Source organism: Pithys albifrons, chromosome 10 (genome assembly GCF_047495875.1).
Source record: "Pithys albifrons albifrons isolate INPA30051 chromosome 10, PitAlb_v1, whole genome shotgun sequence".
Classification (NCBI taxonomy): domain Eukaryota; kingdom Metazoa; phylum Chordata; class Aves; order Passeriformes; family Thamnophilidae; genus Pithys; species Pithys albifrons.
The window spans coordinates 30,395,495-30,420,585 of record NC_092467.1 but is presented as its reverse complement, the minus strand read 5'-3'; the positions used below and the strand labels follow the sequence as shown (position 1 = coordinate 30,420,585).

Sequence of the window (25,091 nt, the reverse complement as noted above, 5' to 3'; positions counted from 1 at the left end):
GACCCTTCCCAGCTCCATTCCCTGCCCTGGACACGCTCCAGCCCCCCCAATGCCTGTCCTGTGAAGAGAGGTCCCAAATGTCCTCCTGTGTTCCTCCCATGTGCCCCTCCGTCCCTCCCGTGTCCCTCCATGTCCCCCCGTGTCCCCCCTGTCCCTCCCGTGTCCCTCTCGTGTCCCTCCCGTGTCTTGCCGTGTCCCTCCCGTGTTCCCCCGTGTCCCTCTCGTGTCCCTCCCGTGTCCCTCCATGTCTCTCCATGTTCCCCCGTGTCCCTCCGGTGTCCCTCCATGTCCCCCCCGTGTACCTCCCGTGTCCCTCTGTGTCCCCCCCGTGTCCCTCTCGGGTCCACTCCGTGTCCGTCTCGTGTCCCTCCCGTGTCTCCCCCGTGTCTGTCGTGTCCCTCCCGTGTCTCCCCGTGTCCCCCCGTGTCCCCCGTGTCCCTCCCGTGTCCCCCGTGTCCCTCCCGTGTCTCCCCGTGTCCCTTCCATGTCCCCAGGTGTCCCCCCCGCTCCCCCGTGTCCCCCGGCCGGTCCCGCAGCACCGACCTGCTCCCGCCACCAGGGGGAGCCCGCGCGCCGCGCCCATGGAATAACGGGATCCCTAAAGACATTCCATAAATAACCCCTAAAATATATTACAATGCTCGAAAACATAACAGAAATAGCCCTTAAAGTAGAATAGAAACTTTACAAATATAACAGAAGTAATCAAACCTTAAAATAATGGGAATAATCCTTAAAGTTGTGAGCACTTCTTATAAATAAAATGTACTGTGACACTCTGGGGTGCTAAACAGCAGGGCAGGGATACAAAGAGGAACACCCCCAATTTCATGTCCAGACCCCCTTTCATGCCCCCTGAACTCTCCCAGCGGAACACATCAAACCCAGCATTACCTTCTGTGCTCGTGGTTGGGCTGCACAACTCTCCCAATTTTCCCCATTTTCGCCATGGCCTCCTAGGAAAAGACAAGCACAAACTGGGAAAGCCTGTTTTGGTTTAAAATACTCTTTGACAAGAACAAGATGTTTCAAAACCAATCGGAACATTAGTGATGGATTTTGTTTCGGCTGCACGGGCCAGATGGCAGCAAATATGTTCAATCCCATTATATGGTAGTCCTGAGAACAAAGCTCTGCAGACCCTCAGCCACCAAAAGCTGTTCCTCTTTCTTACTGGGAGTCCCAGGCAGAACAGACTTATCTTTTATTATTTACAGTAAGCAAAGGAAATGTTAAACACTGTGTCCCCAGAGGGGAGTTTCTCTAATACAATGATATTGAACATGAGATCCCTTAATCTGTTCTGAAAGTGTCAGTTCCCTGCAGCAGGGGAGGACTGGAGGGGGCTCCAGAAGCTCAAGGTAACCTGGAAAGGTCTGTTCTGGACACACCACTGCCCTCACACTGCAGCAGAAAGGTGTAAGAGGCAAACCCTGACCCTGCTCTGCTTTCGGCCAAAACAAAGTCAGATTTCACAGAACCCCCAGTGAAGGAGTTTGGGACAGTCACGTGTGGAAAGGAGAGGGACAAGGGACTTGGTTCCTTTCCTGATCTCTGTGAGATTCTGATTATCTGTGGATTCTCCTGAACAGTCCTACTGGAACACAAGGCACTAGTGGCTGAGGTTCACCAAGGATCAGGCTCTCAGGACATGGTGGTGGCAGCAGCCACTCAGCATCAAAGTCAGAGCTTTTAGATGGAAGAATGTTAAAAGCATTAAAAAATCAGGACTCAAGAATCAGTGTGTGACCAAACCAGTGTTCACACTTTCTGAGCAGGACCCTGAATCTGTTCTAACATAGTGCCTAAGAATCAGGATGACCCTGGAGAACAGGCAGCCTGTGCCAACTCCACAAGGCTGGAACCTTCCAGCCAACTGCTACAGCTGGATTTGTAGAAAGGTTGGACGATTTTATAGGCTGTACTATCTGCTGTAGTGAAATCTGTGCTTTGCACTGATCCAGCACCTCACAGCCAAGGATTGCCTAGAACTTTACAATGTAGATGAGCAATGTCAGCTCAGTGTCACCAGCCCAGGGCAGGCAGGGAGGCTCCAAGGATAAGCTCTGCCTGGCTGAACCTGCATGTTCTGGGAGCGGCCTTTCATCCTGTCAGTCCAAATGGAACATGGAACACCTACTTTCCACTTTTGTCAACTTCAGGGTGTCAGCACTGCATGAAATCTTGGCTCTACCAAAGCCAAAGGCACTGCCAGTGTGTGCAGTCAGGATTTTACCCTGCTAGGGCTGCTGATAAACCAGCAGGGAATATTTCTGAGCTCTCGTGTGCCCATTCTCTTTGCTACGTGCAGAGGTTGATTGTGCTTTGATTCCCCAAGAAACACCCTTGAAATAACACTCACAGCGAGATAGTGTGTTCCTTTCCCTGGGACATGTGAGCCTGCTGGCACTGAGGCTGGCACAGCAGCCAGATTAAAACACTGGCATGGAAAGGTTGATACCCTTCCCAGGAAGAGAAATGGGCATTCATTCCCTGTCCTCTAACAGGTGATGGTGACAATGTCCAAGCATTGTCCCTGTTTACAAGTCAATCTCTTACACTCCATTGTCATAGTCATAGGTAGTCAGCTGGATTGAGAGATACCCAAAAAAATGAATGAAGACACAGAAGAAAAACCTCCAGGTAAGAAACAATTCCCTCTGTGAAATGGACACTGCTTTTCCATTGTGCCTTATGGAAAATGTAAGGCACAGCCCCTTGAAGCACTCTGTCCCACTAATGGAAGAGTCCCCTTGTTTTCTGCCCCTGCTTTCCACCTCCTTTTTACCTGCCCTGGAGATGCTGCATGGAATTAAACTGCTCCCTCAGGGCCTGATCCAAACTCAACCTAAGGAGGAAGGTGTCCAAGCAGTCTTTCCAATTTATCAGCTAAAATACTTTTTTGTGGGTTTAAATCTACTGAAAATACACAGATCTTTGAGAATCCACAGCATTAAGGTCTCAAAGCAACGGCCACGGTTATGTGGAATTAACATGTCAAAAAAATCCACAGCCAGCAATTTTCAACAACTCACCCATTCTGTGTTGCTCAAAATACCCTAAATGAATTCCCTCTTTTAATTCACATTTCAGTTGTGTGTTTTTTCTGTGTTTTAAAGTCAGTTTGGTCATTGTTAGTTTGAACAAAAAACTTTACTCCCAGAGGAGAGTCTTTTCAACAATTTTCTGGGGACAAAGAGGAACAGAACATTGAAAATATGAATTTATAATGAAATGGGAAACAAAGGAACATTAGAATTGCATTACTGAATCGGATCAACCTTGTGCACTGCTCTGTCTCCAACAAAGCCTTAAATACAGTGAAGTGATAATACTGCTGTTCAGAAATAGTTTGTTGGAGGGTTGACATCCAAATCCATAATTCCAGTCACCAAGAATTTCACAATCTTAATTTGAATGACGCTCTATCTTCTTTGTTTGCCAGTCTAGACAGCACAATGAATACAGTGATTTAAAACACAATGAATTCTCTCTTAAAACAAAATATTTTGTAAAATTGCTTTTTAATCATTTCTTTTCTCTCTTTCCATAAAGGCTGTGCTATAAATAACCCCTGAAAGTTCGCATTTGATCATTGCTTCTAAAGGCTGGGCAAGAGGCAAGTGAAGGGTTTACACAGGGAAAAAGAGAGGCACTGTGGAGCTGAAAGAAAGGGATGCATTCATGATTCCTAACCTTTTGTTGGAGTGTCAATGCTGAGACAGATACAAGCCAGTAAACACTCTGCTCTCCATGGACAGAGTCAGTCAAACAGGGTTACCCTGCCCAGAGGAACAGGCCCAGGGAACCAAACTCTCCAAGGCCCACCAAGACTTCAGAACAAGGTGCCATTTTGCTGCTGGGAAGGTCATTCAAATCCACTCAGTCCTGGTGGCTGAATTCAGCTCTCCAGCAGCACCTGGGCAGGGGGGAAGTTCAACTCATCAGGGTAGAGCCCCAACAGGCAGTGGATCTTCCAGGGAATCCCAGCTGGAACCCAGGGAAAGCTGTGTCTCCAATGGAAACCCTACGTGGGCATGGCATCTAAAGCTGGACATTTCAACTGGTGTCCCTTCAGTAATGGGAAGGAGAAGGTTTTTAACCCTTTAAGCAAGTTATTCTGTCACAGCAGAGCCCATCAGGAGGTGCACACAAGAAACAGCTTTAGACTGGCAGCCTGGTCTTCTCTGACTCCCCAACCCCATGGGATCCTCCAAGATCTGCCTCTGAGCACCCAGCATGATCCTGCTCATCCCACAGGAACAGCCCATCTCCCTTGGGACTACAGAGGAAGCCAAGGAAGATTAGCCCACTTGGGAATGGTCCCCAAGTCTGCTTTTCAGCAGTGACCCAACTTAGGAGGCTGAGTGTTACTGCAGAGCAATGGCACGTGGGCCCTTAAGGGCAGACACCAAATGAGAATGGATTTAGGGATGTCAGAGTAACAAAATCCCACTGAAATGAGTGAGGTGGGAACAGAAGTCCCTTTAAGAAACTGGGGGGTTGCTTCATTTAGGTACTTTAAAAATTGTATTTGCAGATAAATGGATATTTCCAGCACAAATGCAATTTCCCAGCTCTGTTCTGCCCACTTAGTCATTGCAATAATCCCAAGAAATGTTTGGACTTTTACCTGGCAGAGTTATTAACAATAAAACCCTACATATTGTTTTCCTGTACAATTCCAGTGGCTGAAAGCACCTGGCTGCACACACAGCAAAGCACCAAACCGGGGGGATTTGATGCTCCCACTCAGGCCAGTCCTGACTCTCTGGTGTTTCTGCACAGCCTTCCTGTCACAGATCCAGCAGCAGAGGAAAATAATGTGCAAGTTGCCCCACTGCCAACAGGCTGAAAGGCAGGGACATTCTTCCCACCAGATCTGTCCTGATTTGCAGGATTCAGCAGGTGTAAGAACCTTCAAACTGAGAGACTTTCTTTACATTTCTAGTCCTCCCAACAAATAATATGTAACAATTTTACTTGTTCTTCAGCAGTGAAGAACCTCTCTCTCACTCATCTCTATTCCACACACATAAGCTCAGACTAACAGATGCTCTTTAGCATCACTTTAAGAAGTCCAGTCAGATATATTTGGATTTGAGGGGGAATAAATAGATTTCTTGAAATGCTGATGTTCAAGAAACACTTTTAAACTTTCCTAAGAATTTTAAGTAAGGCTACTATTTCCTTACAGCCTTTTATTTAGGGATTGCTTGTCCCATAGCCTGGAGATGTAAAATCCATCTTATCTGTGCTTACAGGAGTTACATGGATGTGTTTCTGTAACACAGGCCTAGCAGAATATTGCTTTTTAGTGGTGTATGACTGCACAAAGAAAGCATGTGATGGACCACATACAATATTTTTTCTAGTGGCTTTCCCCCCCACTTTAAATTTGTTTGAGTTATAGGAGCAGATCTTGGCAGGGTGCACAAAGCCCAGAATCTGTAACTCAATTCTCTGTGGTATTCTGAAGGGACTCAGCCAAGTTTTAAAGCACATTATGGATAAATATTAGAGCTGAGCAAAAATTTCACACCTAAGACCAAAGTGTGAAAATTTGGCTTTGATTCATTTAGTGAAAAGGTGGAAAATTTCACACAAGCTTCTATTTTCCCTTTGCTCTGATCTAACATAGATTTCTGGGTCCATATCAAACCTCAGGGAGGTTTCTGTCTGTCTGTCTGTCTATCTGTGAGACTGCAGAGGGGGAGGGAGAGGAGGATGGGAGGAAGGAGGTCCAGCAAGCAGGACACCAGACATGAGCTCAAGTCTGTCTTCCAGGAAAAGTCACTGGCCTTTTGAATCCCACTCTCCATACATTCAATAACAACACTGGCTCATCTTAGAGGAATAATTTGCACATTAGCTTGTTGAAAACTGTTGCAGTTGTGGAGGGGAATCAGGCAGGTAACTTGGAAGAAGCCCAAAACTATTGTACCCTTCAGCCATCCAGCTTGAGTTGTCATGGGCCAACTGGATGGATCCTCAGTACTGAGACAAGCTGGTTGTCTGGTTCACGCACTGAATCAGGATCCATAAAATTTCAACAAATTCCCTGCATTATTTGGGATATGTAATTTCCTCTTTTAACTGTCAGTGATTTTTCAGTCATTTCTCTCTCTGGAACAGGCTGTGCCCAGTTTGGTTTGTCCCCAAGTTGCCCTGTGGAGCTCTCACTGCCCCTCCGTGTCTCACTGAAGGACGGCTCCCCCAACCATCAGAGCACGGTTTTCACTCCTCAGGATCCCAGACAAGGACAAATGGGAGCCCAGGACTCCAGAGCAGAGCCAAGTGCAGGTGAGGTCACAGCTCCATTCCCCCTGCAGAGTCCTGCCTTGTGCTGGGACTCAGTGTCAGCCAGGCTGTGGTCACCGAGTGTCCCCCAGGGCTCCAGCCAGGCACAGGCACAGCCCAGAGGGAGCAGCAGTGTCAGGGCAGCTGCTGAGAGGGTGCCTGGCCATGCCAGCAATGATATTAATGACTTATTCCACAGCCCAAATTTAGAATGGGACGAGGGTCAGCTATGATTGCCACATCATCTATCAGCTGGAAACTATGTTTGGGTCTAAGCTGCAGCCACGCTGCTACTAAATATAGGTCGGGTGGTTGTTGATTTGAGTCTGCACTCCCCCAAGTTGCCTTTGACTATCAAATAATTAAGCAGCTTGCTTTGTGAGGGCTCCATTGCTGGCACCTCTCAGTGCCCAAAGCTGCCTGGATGCCAACTTGACAGCTTAGCAGGGGTTTCAGCTTACCCAGGCAATGGAAAGAGCCCAAGTGTTCAGCTCCTGTTTCAGCCTCACAGATTGCTGGCACCGGGTGCCATGAATCAACAGTCTGGGGGCACCATCCCAGCAGGCTGGGGCAAGGTTGAGCTGTTCCTACCCTGCCCTGAGCTTGTTCAGCCTCTCCATGAAGGGAGTGTTCCCTCCACAGTGTCTCTGTGGGAGGATCCTGGAGCCTCCTGGCCGGTCCTACACCGTGGGTGGCGATGCCACAGCTGGCACAGTCTCCTGACTCCAGCCCCACCTGGCACAGACAGCACGTTCCCTCTGCCCCTTCAGAGGTGGAATGGATTTGGGAACCCACAGCACAGCTGTCAGAAGAGAGTGAGGTTTGTCCACGTAAACCACATGAAAATGTATTGATCTAACCCACTTTTTAGGCTTGGGAGTGCAGTGCTGACAGGCAGCTGTGTTTAACAGGACACAAACTCACCTGGGGGTCGGATTCCTCCCCCAGCTCCCCATGCAGGGCACTGCTACAACAGCCATGTCCCAACTTCTGGGCAGGAGTAAACCAATCCTGGCCTGCTGCTCCTCTGGACTCCCTGCAACAAGTTGTGCTGCTCCTCTGGCTCCCTCCTCTCCCTCTGTCCCAGTGGTAACACCCTTGGGGCAGGCAGGGCAGGTGTGTGATGCCACATGGATGTGCACAAAGCAATCCTTCCCTGGGAGGGTGGGCAGGCCTTGGCACAGGTGCCCAGAGAAGCTGTGGCTGCCCCTGGATCCCTGGGAGTGTCCAAGGCCAGGCTGGACAGGGCTGGGAGCAGCCTGGGCTGGTGGGAGGTGTCCCTGCCCAAATCATTCTGTGACTCCATGACTTGGACAGGGGAGGGGGATGAGAAGCTGAGGACCAAGATCCACCCAGGATGTGCTGATGCTCAGCTGGGACTCAACACAATATTCAGCTGAACTGCTCCACTTCCTTCAACCCCAGATTTATTCAGCTGATTTCTTTCCATGTTCACACTGACCATGTACAGCTTTCCTCGCCTTTAGTCACTGAGTTCAGACTTTATTTGCCATCTGGCAACAGAGTGGGATTTACTGGGGGGAGGGGATAGGAAAGGGTCTTTTTTTCCTTTCTTTTTGCATCTGTATTTGCTTTATGAGCTATGGCTAAGGCATCATTTACACATGGGGGACTGGATCGGGTTCTCTCAATTCTTTCCATATGTTCACTTATGCTGTCAAAACATTTTTTCGATCTAATTAATCTGTCTCTCTGTTCATTTCCCCACTCAGTGGGTTTGAGCATTTCTGGGGTATCGAGCTGGGATTTTGTCATAAAACCAATTTCTGCCCATACTTTGCTTCAGGGTTGCTCCATCACGAAAACAAAATTATTTGCAACATTTCACTCTAATTATTCTTTCCCTGTTTCCAGCATTGGCTGAGAAGACTTTCCTTTTCTCCTCCTCTTTCAAAAATATTCTTTGCCATGATCCAGTGTCCACCTGAGGTTAATGAGGGAAATCCCTGCTCTGAGTTTTGATTTGGGATTATTTTTATCTAGTATATCTGACGTGTGGTTTACTATTTAAAAAAGCTGTACCTCAGAAATATGCTTAAATTTTGCCCAATCTGGACTGCATTTGGGAAATTATCCTGGACAGGGGCTCATAAAAAACAAGAGACCTTTAGAAAAGAGTCTTTCACTACTGTAAACCAAAGGTTGAGATGCTAAACAGCAAGTAAAACTTCATTAAAACATGAAGGAAGCTTTTCTAGGAACCTTACGGATATCCTATGGCCAACAAAAAATTAAAGTATAATTTAAGGGAAAACTGGTATTTCATTGTGAAGCAGATCACAGAGCAGACCACTGCCCATGGCACGAGCCATTTGCTTTCCTTGCCATGATTGCTAAAGACAAGGGGTCAGAAACCTTTTCTAGGAAACTGCTCCAGAAAGTGTTTTTCTTTCCCAAATTAGAGGCTACAAGTGACTGAGCTGAGTGAAGCTGAAGCAAAGCACACTCATCATTGCAGGGGGCTGGACTAGATGACCTTTAAAGGTCTCTTCCAACCCAAACCACTCTATGATTATCTGATCAGCTGATGGTATTTTTTCTGTTAAAAACAGAACACCCTCTCTCCTCCAGGGCTGGAAATCAGACACAGCCAGGGATGAGATGAGAAGCTGCTGCTCTCATTTGTTCTTCTGCCACTAGAACTGTCCTCTAACAAGAGTGCTGTTTCTAAGAAGCACTTTAAATGCTGGATACATATTGCTAAACAATTTTAGGAAGCTCTTGATTCCTTAAACACCTGGGGAGCCTGGTCTGAGAGATGGGATGGCCAATCTGTTGCCAAATGTGCTCTCACAGCAGCAAGGGAGATGCTCCACCTCCCCTGTGGGATTTTGGGGACACAGAATTCAGAGAGATTTACATGGGGAAACTGTAATAGTCACATCAGAACAGGTGTTCTGCTCCCCTCGCTCCTAACAGCTCTGGCTTGTATCTCTTGGATACCACTGGGTTTCTTTTAGCATTAAAACATCTCTGTCAGCAGGGATTTCTTTGTTTGCAAACCTCTCTGGGTACACCAATCACATTCCTTGCACAGAAAACCTGTAGGCACCAACTTGAACAAATTAATTTGGGATAAACTATTCTTGCTGATAAACATCAAGTTCCCCTCTTCACCACTCTGGTTATCTGACATTTTTCTATACTAAACCAAAACCAATCCCCACCTGCCCCAGAGCCACTAAAGAGACTTTGATTACAGTGGTATTACATAACCTCTGTTAATGAGCAGATCAAACCTGCCTGCCAGCACTGCCAGTGAACAGCACTGGGCCCTTCCAGAGGGATGTTCTCACCTCACAACACCCTGCCAGTCACTACTTCTATTTTTACTTTGCTGTCCCATCCCATTTCCCAGTTTTTGAGAAGCCCCAGAGAGCTGCACTTGTGGCTCCTGTTTCCAAGCAAACTGCCCTTTCAGTCACTTCAAGGAGAAATTCTCCCCTCTGGGGGAAAGCTCTTCAGCCTCTGTGGCTGGGAAGGAGGGCAGCTGGATTTTAACCTTGGACAAGCCACACAATCCTCCCGTGCCTCAGCTCCTCAGGTATTCCATGAGAATCAAACCCAGGCCTAGATTAATATGCAGCACTCAGGAGGCAAATCTGGCCAATGTGGGACACAACTGAAGCAAAACCACTTTGTGCTCCCAATTCAGCTGATCCTGAGAATTGAGCCAATTCCTGTGCTGAGGATCTGTCCTTTTATTTAAAGACAGCGAGCTGGGAGAAGAGATGAAAAGCAGAGACTCCAGTGGCTCTGCAGGTCACCAAGCAGAACCTCAGCGAGGTCAGGGAGGGTTTGGAGCTCTCGTGGTGTGCCAGCTTTTTATAGTGCCCTTTGCAAGGGGGATTTATTGGTTTCACATTAATTTCTCTTGTTTGCAGCTTTCCCAACATGAAACCCTCCATTGTCACAGCTCAGTCCCTGTTAACCCTTCGCAGGGGAAGCTGCAGCCACCACCTGAACACTCTGCCTTGTAGAATCTCACTTGAGGTGTCCTGACTGTGAACTGAGGCTGGGTGACCTCAGAGAGCCCTTCCCAATAGAGAGTTCCTCAGCCCAGGCAAGGCAGGGCAGGCTGTGCTTTAACTCCCTGCAGGGACTCTGCAGCCTCTGCCCCTGCACAGACACCAGTGTGTGCTGGCACCACCACGGGCCTGTTCTTTGCAGAAAGTACTTTCTGGAAAAGGAAAAAAAAAAACCAAACAGAAGAAGTAAAAATGAACAACTCCATCATTATCCAACGTGCTGAGATCTCGGCAGAGATCATCTCAAAGATCCATATTGTTTACAGCAGCTGATGAGTCTCACAAGTGCTGGAGCTGTGCTCTCGCTTAAAGTGCTAACATATTTACAGTTTGCAATCCTGTCCTTAGCACTTATCTGTCACTGCAGGATGAATGCTCCTTTTGTACAGCCTAATCACTTGCACGAACACTCCACTCGCTCAAATCCCACCCTTGTGTCGCTTTCCCATTAGCAGCAATTCTGTACCTTGGAAATGGCTTAATGGAGCAAATCTGGGGGAAAAAAAAAGCTAGATTTTGTTCAAAGGTATTTCTTTGTCTGTGACAAGTCTAGAGTGGGGAGAAAGATATTAAATTATTTTTATCTGATGAAAGTCTTATTTTTACTGTACACCTTTCTAAGCACACTTGTCTATTGTTCTGCTCTGGCTTGGTTATTGGTATTGGAATAATTAGTGAAGATCTATATAAGGTCAGACTGGATCAGCAACAGATCTAGATAAATCCTGGATAAGAAGCCATTTTCTTATGTTCACCAATCTTTACACATCCTATGCAGGATCCCATTCTGCCCCCTCCTCTGCCAACAAACAGCAGGACCACACGGAACTGCAAAGCTGTCAGTCATCTCATTTTTACAGGAACAGAAGGAATGTGGGTCACTCCACAACTCAGTAACTTAATTTAAAAGAATATAACCCAGACATACAAGAAAAAGGATCCAGTTCTAAGGAGGAGGTCTTACCCTGCTGGATGTTTTACATTACACTCCTTGGGTGACTGGCCTGTCCCAAACCAGTTTCAGATGCAAACCAGAAAAGGCTCAGCAGAGCAAGATGCATCTGTTGTTTCTGCTAATCCTGGTCTGACTGCAGTCAAGAAAGGAGAACATCTGATTCTCAGAAGTCTCCAGAAATGTCTAGAATTGCAGTTTAGAAGGCTCCATACTTGAGCAAAAAGAGCACCGAGCCCCTCAGCTGGACAAAGCATTTGATGTCTAAAACTACAGGCCTGGGAATGAAAATGCTGCTCTGGAATTTGTCTTTGTTGTTCCCAAGGAATTGCCAATGAAAACCGTGAGAGAACTTGTGCTTTAAAGGATGTGGTCTCCCAGTCCTGCCCAAGTATTTTCAAAAAACAAGAATTCTGCATATAAAGTGCATTTTTAATCTTGGGAATTTCAGTGCAGATGTACAACACAACCTTTTAAAGTCCTGAATGCTGTAAATACTGAAAATTGAGATAAAATCAGAGTTGTGGCCATGGCACACTACATAGGCCATCTCTCACATTATATACATAGCAATGGAAACTACCACAAATAATAAACTGCAGTTCCAAAGTTAGATTTGAAGTCAAAAGATGTCCCAGTTCTGTGTAACTGCATTGTCAGGCCACAGCCCTTCCATTCTGATTTTACTTCCCCAGAGCAACACCATTAGCAGCATCGTAGATTTTCTTCACATTTTTCACTCTATCACCTTTAGTGTAACTTAAACCCCACTTCTAAGGCACTTAAACATCACTGAATCTGCTTCACAAATCAGCTGGATGAGGAACAAAGTCAAACAACTTGCCCAAAACCACAGACAGGACCAGGGGTTGAAGTTTGAATAAAACCCATGTACTCTGACTCTTGAGTTAGGTAACATGGTGCTCTCTCATTGCCAAATTCTGCTTTAATTTCTACCCAGATAAACTCAGAAGAACTCACTGCTGGAGTAGTTCATGTTAGATCTGAACTGGCACAGAGTGTCCCCCATTACCAGGCTGTTAGTAAAAACTCCTTTGGCAAACAGAGATTTTTCTTTTCCTGTGTCACAAAGAAACACTGCACTGCATTTTAGGTGGCATTTGTTTGATGTGCAAAGCCAGGCAGTTCAGTCCTTATCTCCAGGACATTAAACAAGCCTGTGGCTTGAGGTGTCCCACAGTCCTGGGCACCCCAATCTGTTCATCCTCCAGGAGTTACAACAGGAACAGGGATGTTGGTAAACCAAGAAAATCACTTCTTCCTTAACCCTTATTGCTAATCCCACAAAAAATCCAGCATGGGTAGAACATGAGCAAAACCCTCTGCAACCTGGAATCCTCCTGCTGTGCTGCAGATAAAAGGTGGCATCTATTCCTGCTCCCTGAAGTCACAACCCAAAGAATGGCAAGTTCCATCATCTGGAGGAACTGGGACAGTTACAAAACATACCCAGAAAACTGGGGATGGGAGGGAAATTGGGCAGGGAAGTGAAAAGGCAGGGGAAGGACATGCTGGTGTGGGAGATGCTGTGTAATTAGCCACTAGAGGGAACAAGAGTCATGCTCTTAATTAAGGTGCAGCCACTTGTAGCACGGGGTTATCCTTGTGCAGGGAAGCTGGATCAGGGGTTTGAACCCTTTCCCTGTAAACCTTGGACTGGGACAAAGCTTTTCTTCCCTTGGCCTGTGTTTCATTTTTCCCTTTCTGATCTCTATAGGCTTTGCCACAAGAAGGGAACAAGTCTTGAAGGAGTCACAGACCTTTCATATTTTCTAGCTGCAGTTAACTATTTTTTTGCACCTGAAAATATTTAAACAAAAAGCCTGGGAGGAGAAGGGAGGAGACAAAGGGAGAAGATAAAAAAAATAAAAAATAGTAAAAGAAGCAAAACAGTTTTTCAAACAGTGCACACTTTGGTGTTGGTTCCTTTAAAGAAGAAAGGAAGTAAAAGCACATGCAGCTCATTGCAGATGGTGTGAGAAACATGGAGTGATGCTCTGCTGGTCTCCCTAGACTGAGATAATAGTTGGGAGGATGGGAAGGACCTGCAGCCCCCTCCTGTCTGCTGACCTGCTCAGCTGGAGCCACAGGAGAAAAATGAAGGAGGCAAAAAGTAAAAGCCTCTCTTGGGATGCTTTGTCTCTGCTGCTGCTGAGGACACAGACCTATTCAACAGCATGGCCAGGACTGGATCACAGACAAATAATCTTTTTATTACCATAAAAATGACAAATAAGTAACAGTCACAGCCTGTAAACACAAGGTTCCAATGAAACAGAGCTCTAAGTGTAGTGTAAGTGGGAGCAGAATCCCAGTCCCACCAGAGCCAGCCCAGCCTAAGGGGTATCAGGTGTTACTCAGGCCCTAGAAGGCCTGAGACATAAACTCTGTGTGTAAGAGAAAAAGAAGTCAAATGACTCATGACAGAGTTTGTTTCAATACAAATGACTCCTTCTGGCTCTTTGCTTTAGAGAGTTGCCATTTGCAGGCCCTGCACAGCCACCCCAGGCAGCTGCCCCCTCGCTGGGTATGAAACGCTGGCACTTCCAAACTCACACTCCTCTGGCTCAGGGAGGGCAGTTTATTTTAGCTCCATGATCAGTGCCATCATAAATCTCCCCTCTTCCAGTCCAAGAACACTGGCAGAGCCCAGCAGGGCTGGGCATGTGTGGCTGTGCTGTGCCCACAGAGCAGAGGACATGCCATGAGGCTTTGCTGAACTCCTACAAGCCGTGAGGGGGGACCTGAGGTGAGGGACCAGCACTGAAGGAGCCACAGACCACCCTTAACTCCTTGATCTTTATTATTTGAGGACTGAGATATGGAAGGAGTTGGGAAAGAGAGGGAAAGAACAAAAGAAGAGGAAGAGAAAAGAGAGAAGACTAAATTATTAACCAACAGAAGCACAAACAAGAAGGCAAGAATACAAGAGGAAAGAATAACATCAGAATGGGAGCAGGGAGAGGAATATGGTACAAACATCTGGGATTTAGTGCCAAAAGAGAAAAACCCCATTCTCCTCCACACCTATTTTCTTTCTTTAATTCTCTTTCCCTGCCTGGTTCTCCTCTGGGATGAGTGGAACTTCCATGTTCAGCAAAGCCCTAGTTTGGCATTTTGTGTCTTATTGGCAAGTGTGCTGAACATCTACAGGGGCAAAGCCACAAAGCAAATAAAAAAGTGAATCTTGCTTAGTCTCCCTTTCATGCAATGCAAGAATCATCCCTTAGATGGGACTATTGCAAAATTAAACAACCCACAACCAGTAAATAATGAGTAATGTGCTTGTACATTCAAAGCTTTTATACCAGCCAGTCCAGGAATGTGAGGATAGCTCATCAGCAAAGACCCCATTTATCAGAAGGGTTTCACACAGCTTAGCATCTCCCAGGCCATTACTCACCCCCTACACCTAAGCCAAGTGCCAGCTCCCAACCCTGAGCCTCTCACATATCCCATTTATCCCCTGGAAGATGCCCAAGCTGGGACTCAATGCCTAAACTACTCTTAAGTTAAGAGAAATGTTTGTTACCACAAAGCTGGGGAAATTAGGCAAAAATCAAGTCTTACCAGACATTCTGAAAGCAAAAGGATCTGACATAAGGGTACTAGAGCCAGCAATATTTTGCTGAATGCATCCAAGGTGTTTGAGTGAGTTCTGAGCCACAGCCCTGGGCAACGAAGGCACCTTCCAAATGTGACTTATTGTCATCATCCAACCCTTGGTGCTGGGAGGGAGAGGTTGGACTGGGTGACAGTACAGCCCTTCCCAGTATTCTTGTCATGCAGAGACTCTCCATAGGCAAAAATATTGATTAGACATTGGTTTATTTTCCAGAGTGCTCTCCCCTGTGCCTCCCAAGCTCCAAAAGAAGTGACATGGTTCGATCCAGCCATCCCTCTTTAGCAAGGAGTGCATTGCCACATCACTTGACTCTGTTCCTCCCCCCAAGAGCTTCCACACCCACCTTCCTCCCTAAAACTTCTGCTTGGAGAAGGACTCTGGAAGCTGTGCAGACAACAGCAGGTGCTCACACAAACAGGCCCCCACGGGTCAGGGTGTATTTCAGTGCTGAGGGTCAGCAATGCTCAGGGGAATGCAGCCCCAGGAGAGCCACATGTGGAGGACATGCCCTATAAATCATCCTTCAGATGACAACCCCACTCACTTTTCCTGCTTGCACGTGTTTATAAAGCACAGCAGGAAATGGGAACAGTGGTTCTCCTTATTTGTGTTCTTCCACTGTTTTCCAACCCTCATCTGGAGGAATATCTTTGTGCAAAAAATGTGCAGCTTAGGCTTTTCTGTGCCCACTTGGTGGTCAGCCTTTCTGCCTGTACTTCCCTCAAGAGTCATAATTAGGGTCTTGCTACTCATTACGTGGACACTTGTCCCAGTAAAAACAAAACACAGCCATGGAGGAATTCCATATGGATTCTCTCCATCTCATTGTCCAATTTCAAACTGTGTCTCAGTAATGTTCAAGCACAGGAAGTGTGAAAAGTTGCTTCAAAACAAGAAAACAAGGGCTGGGAATGGTTGTTGTATCTGAGAAACCAAGGAAACAAGAACATATGATTGAGCAAAGAAAGGAAAATGATAATTGGATTCCAACTCTGAGGAAAGCCATTATGCTAAAGAAGCAACTGCATTCTAATAAAACTAACAAATGTTATGGGATCTCTCCTGTACCTTTCAGATCCATGATTAATAGGGAAATATGAAAAATATCTTTACTGTTATCCACAACAGAAAGAAATCCTTTGGAACTCCTGGATGCTAATCAGAGTCTTGTTAAACTCTATGGACAGGGTGAATTTTGAAGGACAAACTCCTCTGGACATCTTTAGGAGAAAGGACAAGCTACTATATATAAACCATAAAACTTTTTCAAATATAGGCTGGCAAAAGTCTGTTCTGGTGGTCTGAGCTCCTGGCAGCAAACCCCAGTGCTCATAATGTCCTTCAGCAAGTTGCTTGTGAAAAGCCCTGGAGCATCCCAGACAGCGCTGTGGCTCCACAGGGCCGTGCTGCGCCACGGAACAGTCTGATCCCTGCGCTGCCAGAGCAGCTCTGCAAATCCCAGATGGAAAATTCATCTCACAGCGTAGCCAGATTGAGTTTCCAATTCTCCAGGGAGTAACTTGAAGGTTGTTCTGCTCAGCTACAGAAGAGGTGAGGGCAGAGAGACTGTAACTTGTTTGACATCCCGAACATCATTTAAGCAAGACACGCTCTGAAAAGGACCTTCTTGGCTACTGATGGTTACAAAGGATCCGTGGTATCCTTCCTTGTACTCATCCTGCCCATGAAATATTGCTATCACACTTCTCCCTGCTTAAATGGCCTGGACAGAAGGGGAGTCCAAGGTCTCAATGACTTCAGCTGTGTCTCTGAGTGCGTGGGTAAAATCTGTCCTTAAAATAGAAAGGAGAAGGATCACAGTGCATTTTAAAGAAAGTATCTCTCTACTGTAAAGACACATTTATGGTTTCCTCATATTTATGGTTTTCCTCAAGAAAAGACAAGGTCAGCAAGCTGGAAAAACTGTAAGTTGTGATATTATTAAACTTCTACAAGCTGATCTTAGTCTTATTCTTCTTGAAAAAAAAATCTACTAATTGCACATCTCCTTAGACAAACTCCACCGTGGTCACTTCATGGTTTGTTACAAAAATATACAGCAGCAGAACCCGAACTGTTCCAGGCAGCATTCTGTCTCCTGCTTGCCAGCTCTTGGGCTTACTGACAGATGAGAAGAATACCACTGGTTTAGTAAGAGCCTCAACTTCTGCAGATTAACAAAACATCACATTTTATTCTTTGCCAACATCAGCTGATGTGAGTTTTTAAAAAGCTAAAAGACATGACAATGTAAGTGTCAATCCTACAGGGAGAGGAGATTATATTTATATCCATGAGGTTGTTCCTAATACAGTAATTGGGGTTGTACATGCAAGATCCAGAACTCAGGGAAGTTCTGTGCCAGTGCACAAAGCCAGCTACACCTTCAGCATAAAGACAGATTAAATAGATTCCTTTCCTCTTGCTTTCCTCTGAGAGGTCTTCATCACCTTTCAGTCCATCCTCTTAATGTGGAAAATAGGCAGTAAAATCTTTGCCACCACTCTCAGCCAGAATTAATAACCAGATAAGTCCCAGTGATGTCCTGACACAGCGTGCCCTGCCTCCTCCTGCCAGTGCCCAAGTGACAGGCCGTGTTTGATTTCATTAGTGGGAGATTTCATCAGACCACCATCTTTCAGAAAATAACAGGGCCACATCTCTAAGCACTGCAGTTCTGAGGGTGTTGCCTCCAATACTGGAACAAATGCTCAGCCAGGGTAAAGGGGCAGTTCTGTGACAGCCCACACATTGCTCTGACCCACTGCAGATGCCCCCCCTTGTCATTAAAGAGTTCCTGAGAAATCCCAAACCTGCACATTGGTGTGCTGGATGGCACCTAAAACGCAGCAGGGTCATTTTCCACATAAGGACAGCACTTAACAGAAGACACCACCTTTGTCCCCACCACCTGTGGCAGCCACAACTTGTCCCTGAAGGTGTAACAACACAAACCAATTGCCAGAGCTCTAATTGCCTTTATCACCTCAGGATGTGTCATCTCCCAGAGACCTGTGTCAGATTCCTGTCTGGGCTCCGATCCAGGGCAGTGTTTCCCTGCTTACCTTCAGCTGAGCTCCTGCCCAAAGGCAGGGAGGGACCTGAGTGCTGGAGCGGCTCTGCAGTAACTGGGGTCACTCCTGTGGAATCCTGCAGCAATGCTGACTCACAGGAACTCAGAATCCTGCATTAGGAGGATGCACTAAGATCATCTGTCACTTCAGTAGCTGCGTGACCCGCTCTGACAAACTTTGACATTTTCTCAGACAAGTTTTTACCTGTAATAACTTCAAGTGATGTAAAAGCGACCACAAATCACGTGCTGTGACAATGAACTAAACGCTGCTGTGAGCGTGTTCTGGGCTGGTAATACATCAAATGCCTGACAACAGACAGCACCAGACATTGCACTCCACATTTCACAGCAACAGAATTATTTCTCTGCACTCCAGCACGAAAGGCAGCCAGCAGGATGATATCAAATGATGGCAGCTCTGCTTCTCATGAAAGGACCTTGGGGACTGCAAGGAGATTTGTGTATCTGCACTTCAGCAGCACAGCAATGTGGAAATGTTAAAGTTAGCAAAGCAAACAGACCTCAGATGAGAAGGGCAACAGATGTCAACCAGTATCACATGTCAGTAAACAGCAACAAGGCAGAGGGTACTTTTCTAAGCACTTTTGTGTGTGATCAGCTACAGCCACATCTCGGCTGTGACTCCAATCGGTGGGGCCTCTGTGTGAGACTGAACTCCACCCAGAGAGGATCTCCAGGCTCAGGGAAGCACTGGCCACTGCAGTCAGCTGAAAGAAAGTAGAAAGGTTTCTATACATTTCTTGTGGCTTGGAAAGTGAAAAAATAAAAAATCACTCTGCAACTGATTGAAAGCTCATTCTGTGCTTGGCAGAGACAAACCAGCATTTATGTTTCTCAGCTTTAATACAGCAGGATCATCCTTAGGGCAAAAGAGTAGTTGTGATTCATCTGCTTTTTACCCTCACTGCAAAGACTTCTGACAGTAAGGCCAAAATATGCTAACTAAAAAGGCACTCTTTGTACCATAAACACTAGGCCACAAGGAACTGGACAGTGGCCATCCAATCACTGCCTTTTCATTTTTCTCTCTCATCTATATTTCTCTAAAGATTTCTGGTAAGAAGGCAGCTGACTCTATACAAAAGCCAGAGGCATTGCCAGTATCTTGGTGGTTTCATGCATGCCATGCTGAATCTAACTTTATTACACAAGGCAAGAAACCACTTTCAATTAGGGAAAGACATATTTCAGTGTCCAAACACCAAGGAAGGAGGGAAAGGGATGGAGATCTACAACTGCCGAGTCAGAGCCTTGAGTCAGGCCTGGTGAGCTGTAAATGCTCTCCACAGCCATCCAACATCTCACATGGAAAACAGTTTGGTTCTCAAAATCACTTAGGAGAAAAGGCCATACCAGACAACACACTGCTTAGGAAAGCAAGAGGTTTTGGGTGGTTCTTTTCTGGTTTTTTTTTTTTGTTTGTTTGGGGTTTTTTTCCCCCAAAAAACTCTCTACTTTTGCCTATGCTAAACCTTGGGCTCAAACTCTACATGCCCCAGTTTGGAGGTTTGGAAGAAAAGCAAGGGAAGGTCACACAGCACCTCGTGCTCACCCCAGTGAGAAAGAACAGCCACCTTCTTCCTCTGCCTTTCCACAGCTCCTGATTAAGGGAAGAGGAGAAAAACCCCATCCCAACCGGGCAGGAAGGCCTTTACTAAAAGGTGCATTAATTGGGGAAGGCAAGCCAACAAAATGATTAATTTGCTGTTCTCCTTCGATATTATGTTTACACAAGTTGATTATAGCACTTAATTACTAATTCACCCTGCTCAAAAACAAGAGTGCTTTAAATTTTTAATGAGATGAGGGAAGGCAACATTCCCTAACTCAACAGGGAGAAGTCATTTTATTCCTCCTTTGGTTTCCCAAGTTATTACCATTTCTAAGGAAAAAACCTGTCCCCTCCCTGATGTTCTACTCGGTTCTTCCTTTGGAAAATATGGAAATCAACAGGAGCTGGTATTAATTTCAATCCATGAGCTGACAGGTAATGCTTTGGAAGAGGAACAGAGGATCAGGTCATCCACTGAAGCACATCCATGGAAATAAAAGGAACAAAATTATGCCAGAAACTGCCTGATCCAGAAAAGGGAATGGCCCAATCCCCTCCAGCTCTGTCAGCAGAAGGGGTGAATATGGCCCAGGACTATTTATGGGTGTCCTTAGGAAATGCTGCTGTTCCCAGGGCCAGCTGGGCCATTCCCAAGGCTGGGGACTAAATGCTGTACTGAGCAACCTTGTACAGTCTGGAACACTTTATTTGTTAAAAGGCACACACGTTGGGTATCACACCTTCTTCTGGCTGATCTGTAGGAACCTGGTGTTATCTGTGAGGCTGGTACTTGATTTTCTGCTCTACCACCCAACAACCCCCTGAGAGATGTCCATTAAACCAAACAATACCCAGCAGGGCACAAACAAAACTCTGCTGAGCTCCTTCAGCAGAGTTGAAATGAATCATTTCTCCTGCAACATCATAATTTCAAGCCCCACCTGCAACACAGTCCAGAGTTAAGGACACCTGAGCCAGGTGACCCCGACAGCTCCCAGGGCTGCTCCCAGATTGTTCCCAAGGGGTATTTCACCTGCTCAGCTGCCAAATAATTCAGGCAATCCCCATTAGATAATGACCTAACAGCTCTTTCTGTAGGATCCAGCTCATTTTATACACCTCCAATCTGATTTATAAAAACAATGTAAAAGCTTTTCCCTGTCCTTGAACAGCAGTCACAACTAACAAAGCAAAGGCTGCTCCTCCCTTAAAAGTCAATTTACACCTGAAACATCTTGTAGATTTTAATTTCTAACTCAATGTTTGACACCAAAAATGACTGCAGAAAGCTCATCACAGAGAGGTACCAACGAAATGCATTCCAAAAAATGAGAATTTTTTTCTCTGCCAGTAACAATGTCCCACGGGAATGCAGAATATCCAAAATAAATCTGGTTTCATACAGGTAATTTTATTAATTGCCTTAATATGCAATTAAAGAATAGTCAGTGGGCTGCAGGATTTTATAAGGCAATAATCCCATTCCCTGGTGTACAGCTTTGTCCCAAAGAGTGGGATATTCAGAGAAAAAAGAGCTGGATAACTGCCAAACCAAACAGCACCTTCTTCCCATTTTCAGTTCCATATGAGTGAGGCAGAGCAACAAGGATATACTGGAAACCCTGACATTTATTTATTGAATTTTCACTGAGAAGGGATTGCTGGCTTGCTAAACAGGAAACTATATTTTTACTATAGAAACAATCCCCCAGAAAACCAGGGTGAAAGGAATGGCCAGAACCAATAAATTGACCCATCTAAGCCAGCAATGGGAGGGTTATTTCATTCAGTGCTGCACATATTTCAAAAATCCAAACCCCTCCCCTCAAAAATACAGTCTGGATTTCTAAAATCTTCCTGTTCCAGGGTTTTACACAGCACTGGCTGGGTTAGAGCTCCCAGGCACCACAAAACCACTCCCAGAAAAGGCTGGAGCATCTGCAGGGACAAATTAAAAGATGAAACCAAGAAGGATTTTCTTCCCTTTCTGGAGTTTGTAGAAACTAAACAAGCAAGAGATGAAACGGGGAAGGACTCACCACACTGCGTGTTCTTTCTCCCTTTTTGGATGGACCAATTGTTTTACCACAGAGCAGAAAAATGCAGGGAGAGTAAATGAAGAGGAAAACAGGGAAATCAACATTCTTTGAAGCAACAACATGTGGTGTCCAGGCCTGAGAGATGGAGGTTATAAATCTTCCCTTGATAGAATTACCTAAAGATGAAATTGCAGCTTTGAGGGGCTTGAACTTTTAAATCCACACTAGGAGCTTGCAAATTAACCTGAATGGCCACAAATTCTGCACTGCCCTTCATTTCCAAGGCTTCTTTGTAAAGGCTCAGCATCCTGGGAACGTTGGGGCTAATACAGATGTGGAAAGTAGAAAGCAGGAGAACCTTTACCCAAATCAAAGAGATGAAAATCAAGAATTAGAACAAAACAGCCAAACAGCAAAGAGTTGCTGCTGTGGTGTGGAAAGGGAAAAGACAGGAGGGAGGTCAGTGCTTGTTTCTTTGTGAGAATAAACTTATTTAGGGGTATCAGAAAAGCTCTTTTCTGCCCCTGCAGGGCACGAGCAGGGGAGCTCAAGGTGCATTTTCAGCCCCATCCCAGTGGGTCCCACTGCTGGCTCAGCAGCCAGGCCTGGGGTAGAGCAGGACTAAGGGATCAGAAGGATTTTGAGGGGTCCTGGCTTTGGGTGCTACTTCCAAGCTGTCCTAAAAAGGTTTGAGATGTAGAAAATGGAGAAGAGCCAGCCCATAAAACCCAGACAGCTTTGCAGCATTTTGATTTTGACACTGAGTGGAAATGTCCAGAAATCATTCTGAGAAATGTGACCAGTGACTGGGAAAGCTACAGCAAAAAAAACCCTCCAAAAAAACCATAAAGAGGGAGGTTATTGTAAAAAAACCACAATTTTCTCCTTTACCATTAGACTGAGCAAACAAAGAGCTCTGGAAAGCACAGTAATTAAGCACAAACCATCTATTAGAGGAGAGGTAATAACCTCTATCATTTGCAAAGTCTGCAGTGATGCTGAATGTTTGCAGCAGCACCTCCAAGAGAGGGCTGGTTTGGAACATGTGTTACAAAAATAAATGTAAGAGATGTTACTGAACTGCAGTGCCAGATATGCATTTACACCTCCCTGTCCCCAAAATAAACTTATTCAGTTTCTCATTCCTTGATCCCATGTGGCGAAATTCTTTTAAAAATATGTTTACATAATCTAACATATTGCAATTAAATATCTGGGATATGGCTGGTTCAAAGTTTCACTGCAAAAGACATCTGAAGGGGTGTTATGAACACTGACATATCTAAATACATGGATAAAATATATGTATCTGTTCTGACATCACTGGATATGCTTCTGAAATATTTCTGTATATAAGGACAAGGTTAAAAACCAAAAGTGAATACATCAAAATTATATAAGAACACATCACAGAAAACTTCACAGCATTAGATTTTTCTAATGTTGATAAAACCAGGCTTAATAAAATTAGTTTGGGGATGTTCAGTTACTGCAGAGTAGTGGAAAACATCACAGACTTGGAATGAAATATGTACTTGAAGGTGGAAGATTAACTGAAGAGTAAGAAATAAAGAGGAAATTCTGTCACCAAAAGTTGCTACTGAAATTACAGTTATTAAAACAAGTTCTCCTTACAAGCACCAGAACTATTACATACATACATAAATATATATATATAACTATATATTTTTTGCAATGGGATTCATTTTAATGGAAAAATCCTTATGAAAGGAAACTGCCCTTCCTGCTGAGCTACACAGCACTGTAGAATATTCCCACTTGGAGAAATGCCAAGCACAGCCCAGCTCCTCAGCTTATGGTGAGCTGTTTATTGATTCCAGTGGAACTGCATCAATTTAACAAGGTCAAGAAGCTGAACTTGCTATTCAGCAAATAGATCCAGATAAGCTTTTGTGCAAAATTTCATCTACAAGTGTCTGTGCCTGATGTTATAAAGAAAAATGTATAAAATGCATTAGGGCCCATCCTGAGAAATGAGTCTGTCCAGCTGAATGCAGGGTGGTGGTTGGTGCCCGTGGGCAGCATGAGGAGAGATGTCTCACACTGCTGGGATTTCCAGGTGGGAAAACTGGAGTGAGTTGAGGCATTCAGACCCTTCCTCAGGTTTGTGTAAACTCCTGTTGTTTGTGTAAATGCAGCTCAGTCATGCTTTGGCTGATCCAATGGAATTAAAGCCTTTCTGCTACTTCTGCACTATTAGTGGATTGAAATAATAGGAATAAACATGAAGTTGCATCCTCATTATTAACTCTGCATTCACTGGGGGCAAGACAAGAATTAGAGGTGTGTTATTTTTGCTGTATAAATGGTGGTGTGGTGCTTATGATTAATGTTCCTCAATGGGAGGGAATCCCTTATCACTGTCCAGAACTACCTGAAGGGAAGTTCTGGCCAGGTGGGGGTTGGTCTCTTCTCCCAGGCACTCAGCAATAGGACAAGGGGGCACAGGCTCAAGCTCTGCCAGGGGAAATTGAAGTTGGAGATCACAAAAAATTCTTTGCAGAGAGAGTGCTCAGGGATTGGAATGGGCTGCCCAGAGAGGGGGTGGATTCCCCATCCCTGGAGGTTTTTAACCTGAGCTTGGCCGTGGCACTGAGTGCCATGATCTGGTAAAGGGACTGGAGTTGGACCAAGGGTTGGACTTGATGATCTCAGAGGTCTTTTCCAACTCAATCCATTTTGTGATTCTATGGATGTGGCACTGAGTGAGAATCCATCACTTCTTGATCCAACCCCACTGTGATCACCAGCCCAGGGCACAGAGTGCCCTGGGCTGGTGATCACAGTGGGGTTGGATCAAGGGTTGGACTTGATGATCTCGGAGGTCTTGATGATCTCGTGTTGGACTTGATGATCTCGGAGGTCTTTTCCAACCCAGTCCATTCTATGATTCTATGAAAGTGGGACAAATATAACTGAGAGGAAAGCCTGACCTTCCTGCAGGATCAGAGCCCTGCCAAATTCCCTTCTTTGTGTGTAAAATTCCATGGCCTCACCTCACAGACAGCAGTTTCCAGGCATGTTCCCACAGTGAAAGGACAAATGGATCCTCACTACACCTAAATGTGGAGTTCAACAGAGAGAAGGCAGAGCTGGCTCTTGGCCAGCCATGCTGAAGGTACAAACTTTTCCACTTGGATTAAAGCCTGTGTGTGGTGCCAGAAGTCAAGGTGTAAAACACATTAAAATTAAAAAAAAAAAGAAATAACATCAGGTATCTCATACCTGTATAGATGCAAAATCCCCCGAAGCACAAGCTCCAAGAATAGCAGCACCCACCAGAACAGACTCCACCTCCTTGGACAGCACCACAGGCTTCCCTGCACAGCAAAGGATCTGTTAGGGATAGCATAGCACCAGCAGCACCATAAATAATTAAAAAACAAATCAAAAAGGACTTGAAAGCCATTATTCACAACTCCATCCAGAGCCATG

At 45.4% G+C, this 25,091-nt stretch overlaps 1 protein-coding gene across 11 annotated transcripts in view; it reads right to left on the bottom strand.

Annotated features, from left to right (window-relative positions):
* FGGY (FGGY carbohydrate kinase domain containing) overlaps positions 1–25,091 on the bottom strand; it is a 146,236-nt gene that overhangs the window by 14,704 nt on the left and 106,441 nt on the right. For all 11 annotated transcript variants that reach the window (XR_011698629.1, XR_011698630.1, XR_011698631.1 and 8 more), the window contains 2 exons: positions 24,882–24,976; positions 895–956 (listed from right to left, as the gene is read on the bottom strand). Coding sequence is in view for 8 of the 11 variants with exons in the window: in XM_071565052.1 (XP_071421153.1) it covers positions 895–956; positions 24,882–24,976 (157 nt within the window). In the remaining 3 variants the exon portion in view is untranslated. The remainder of the gene's footprint in view (positions 1–894; positions 957–24,881; positions 24,977–25,091) is intronic.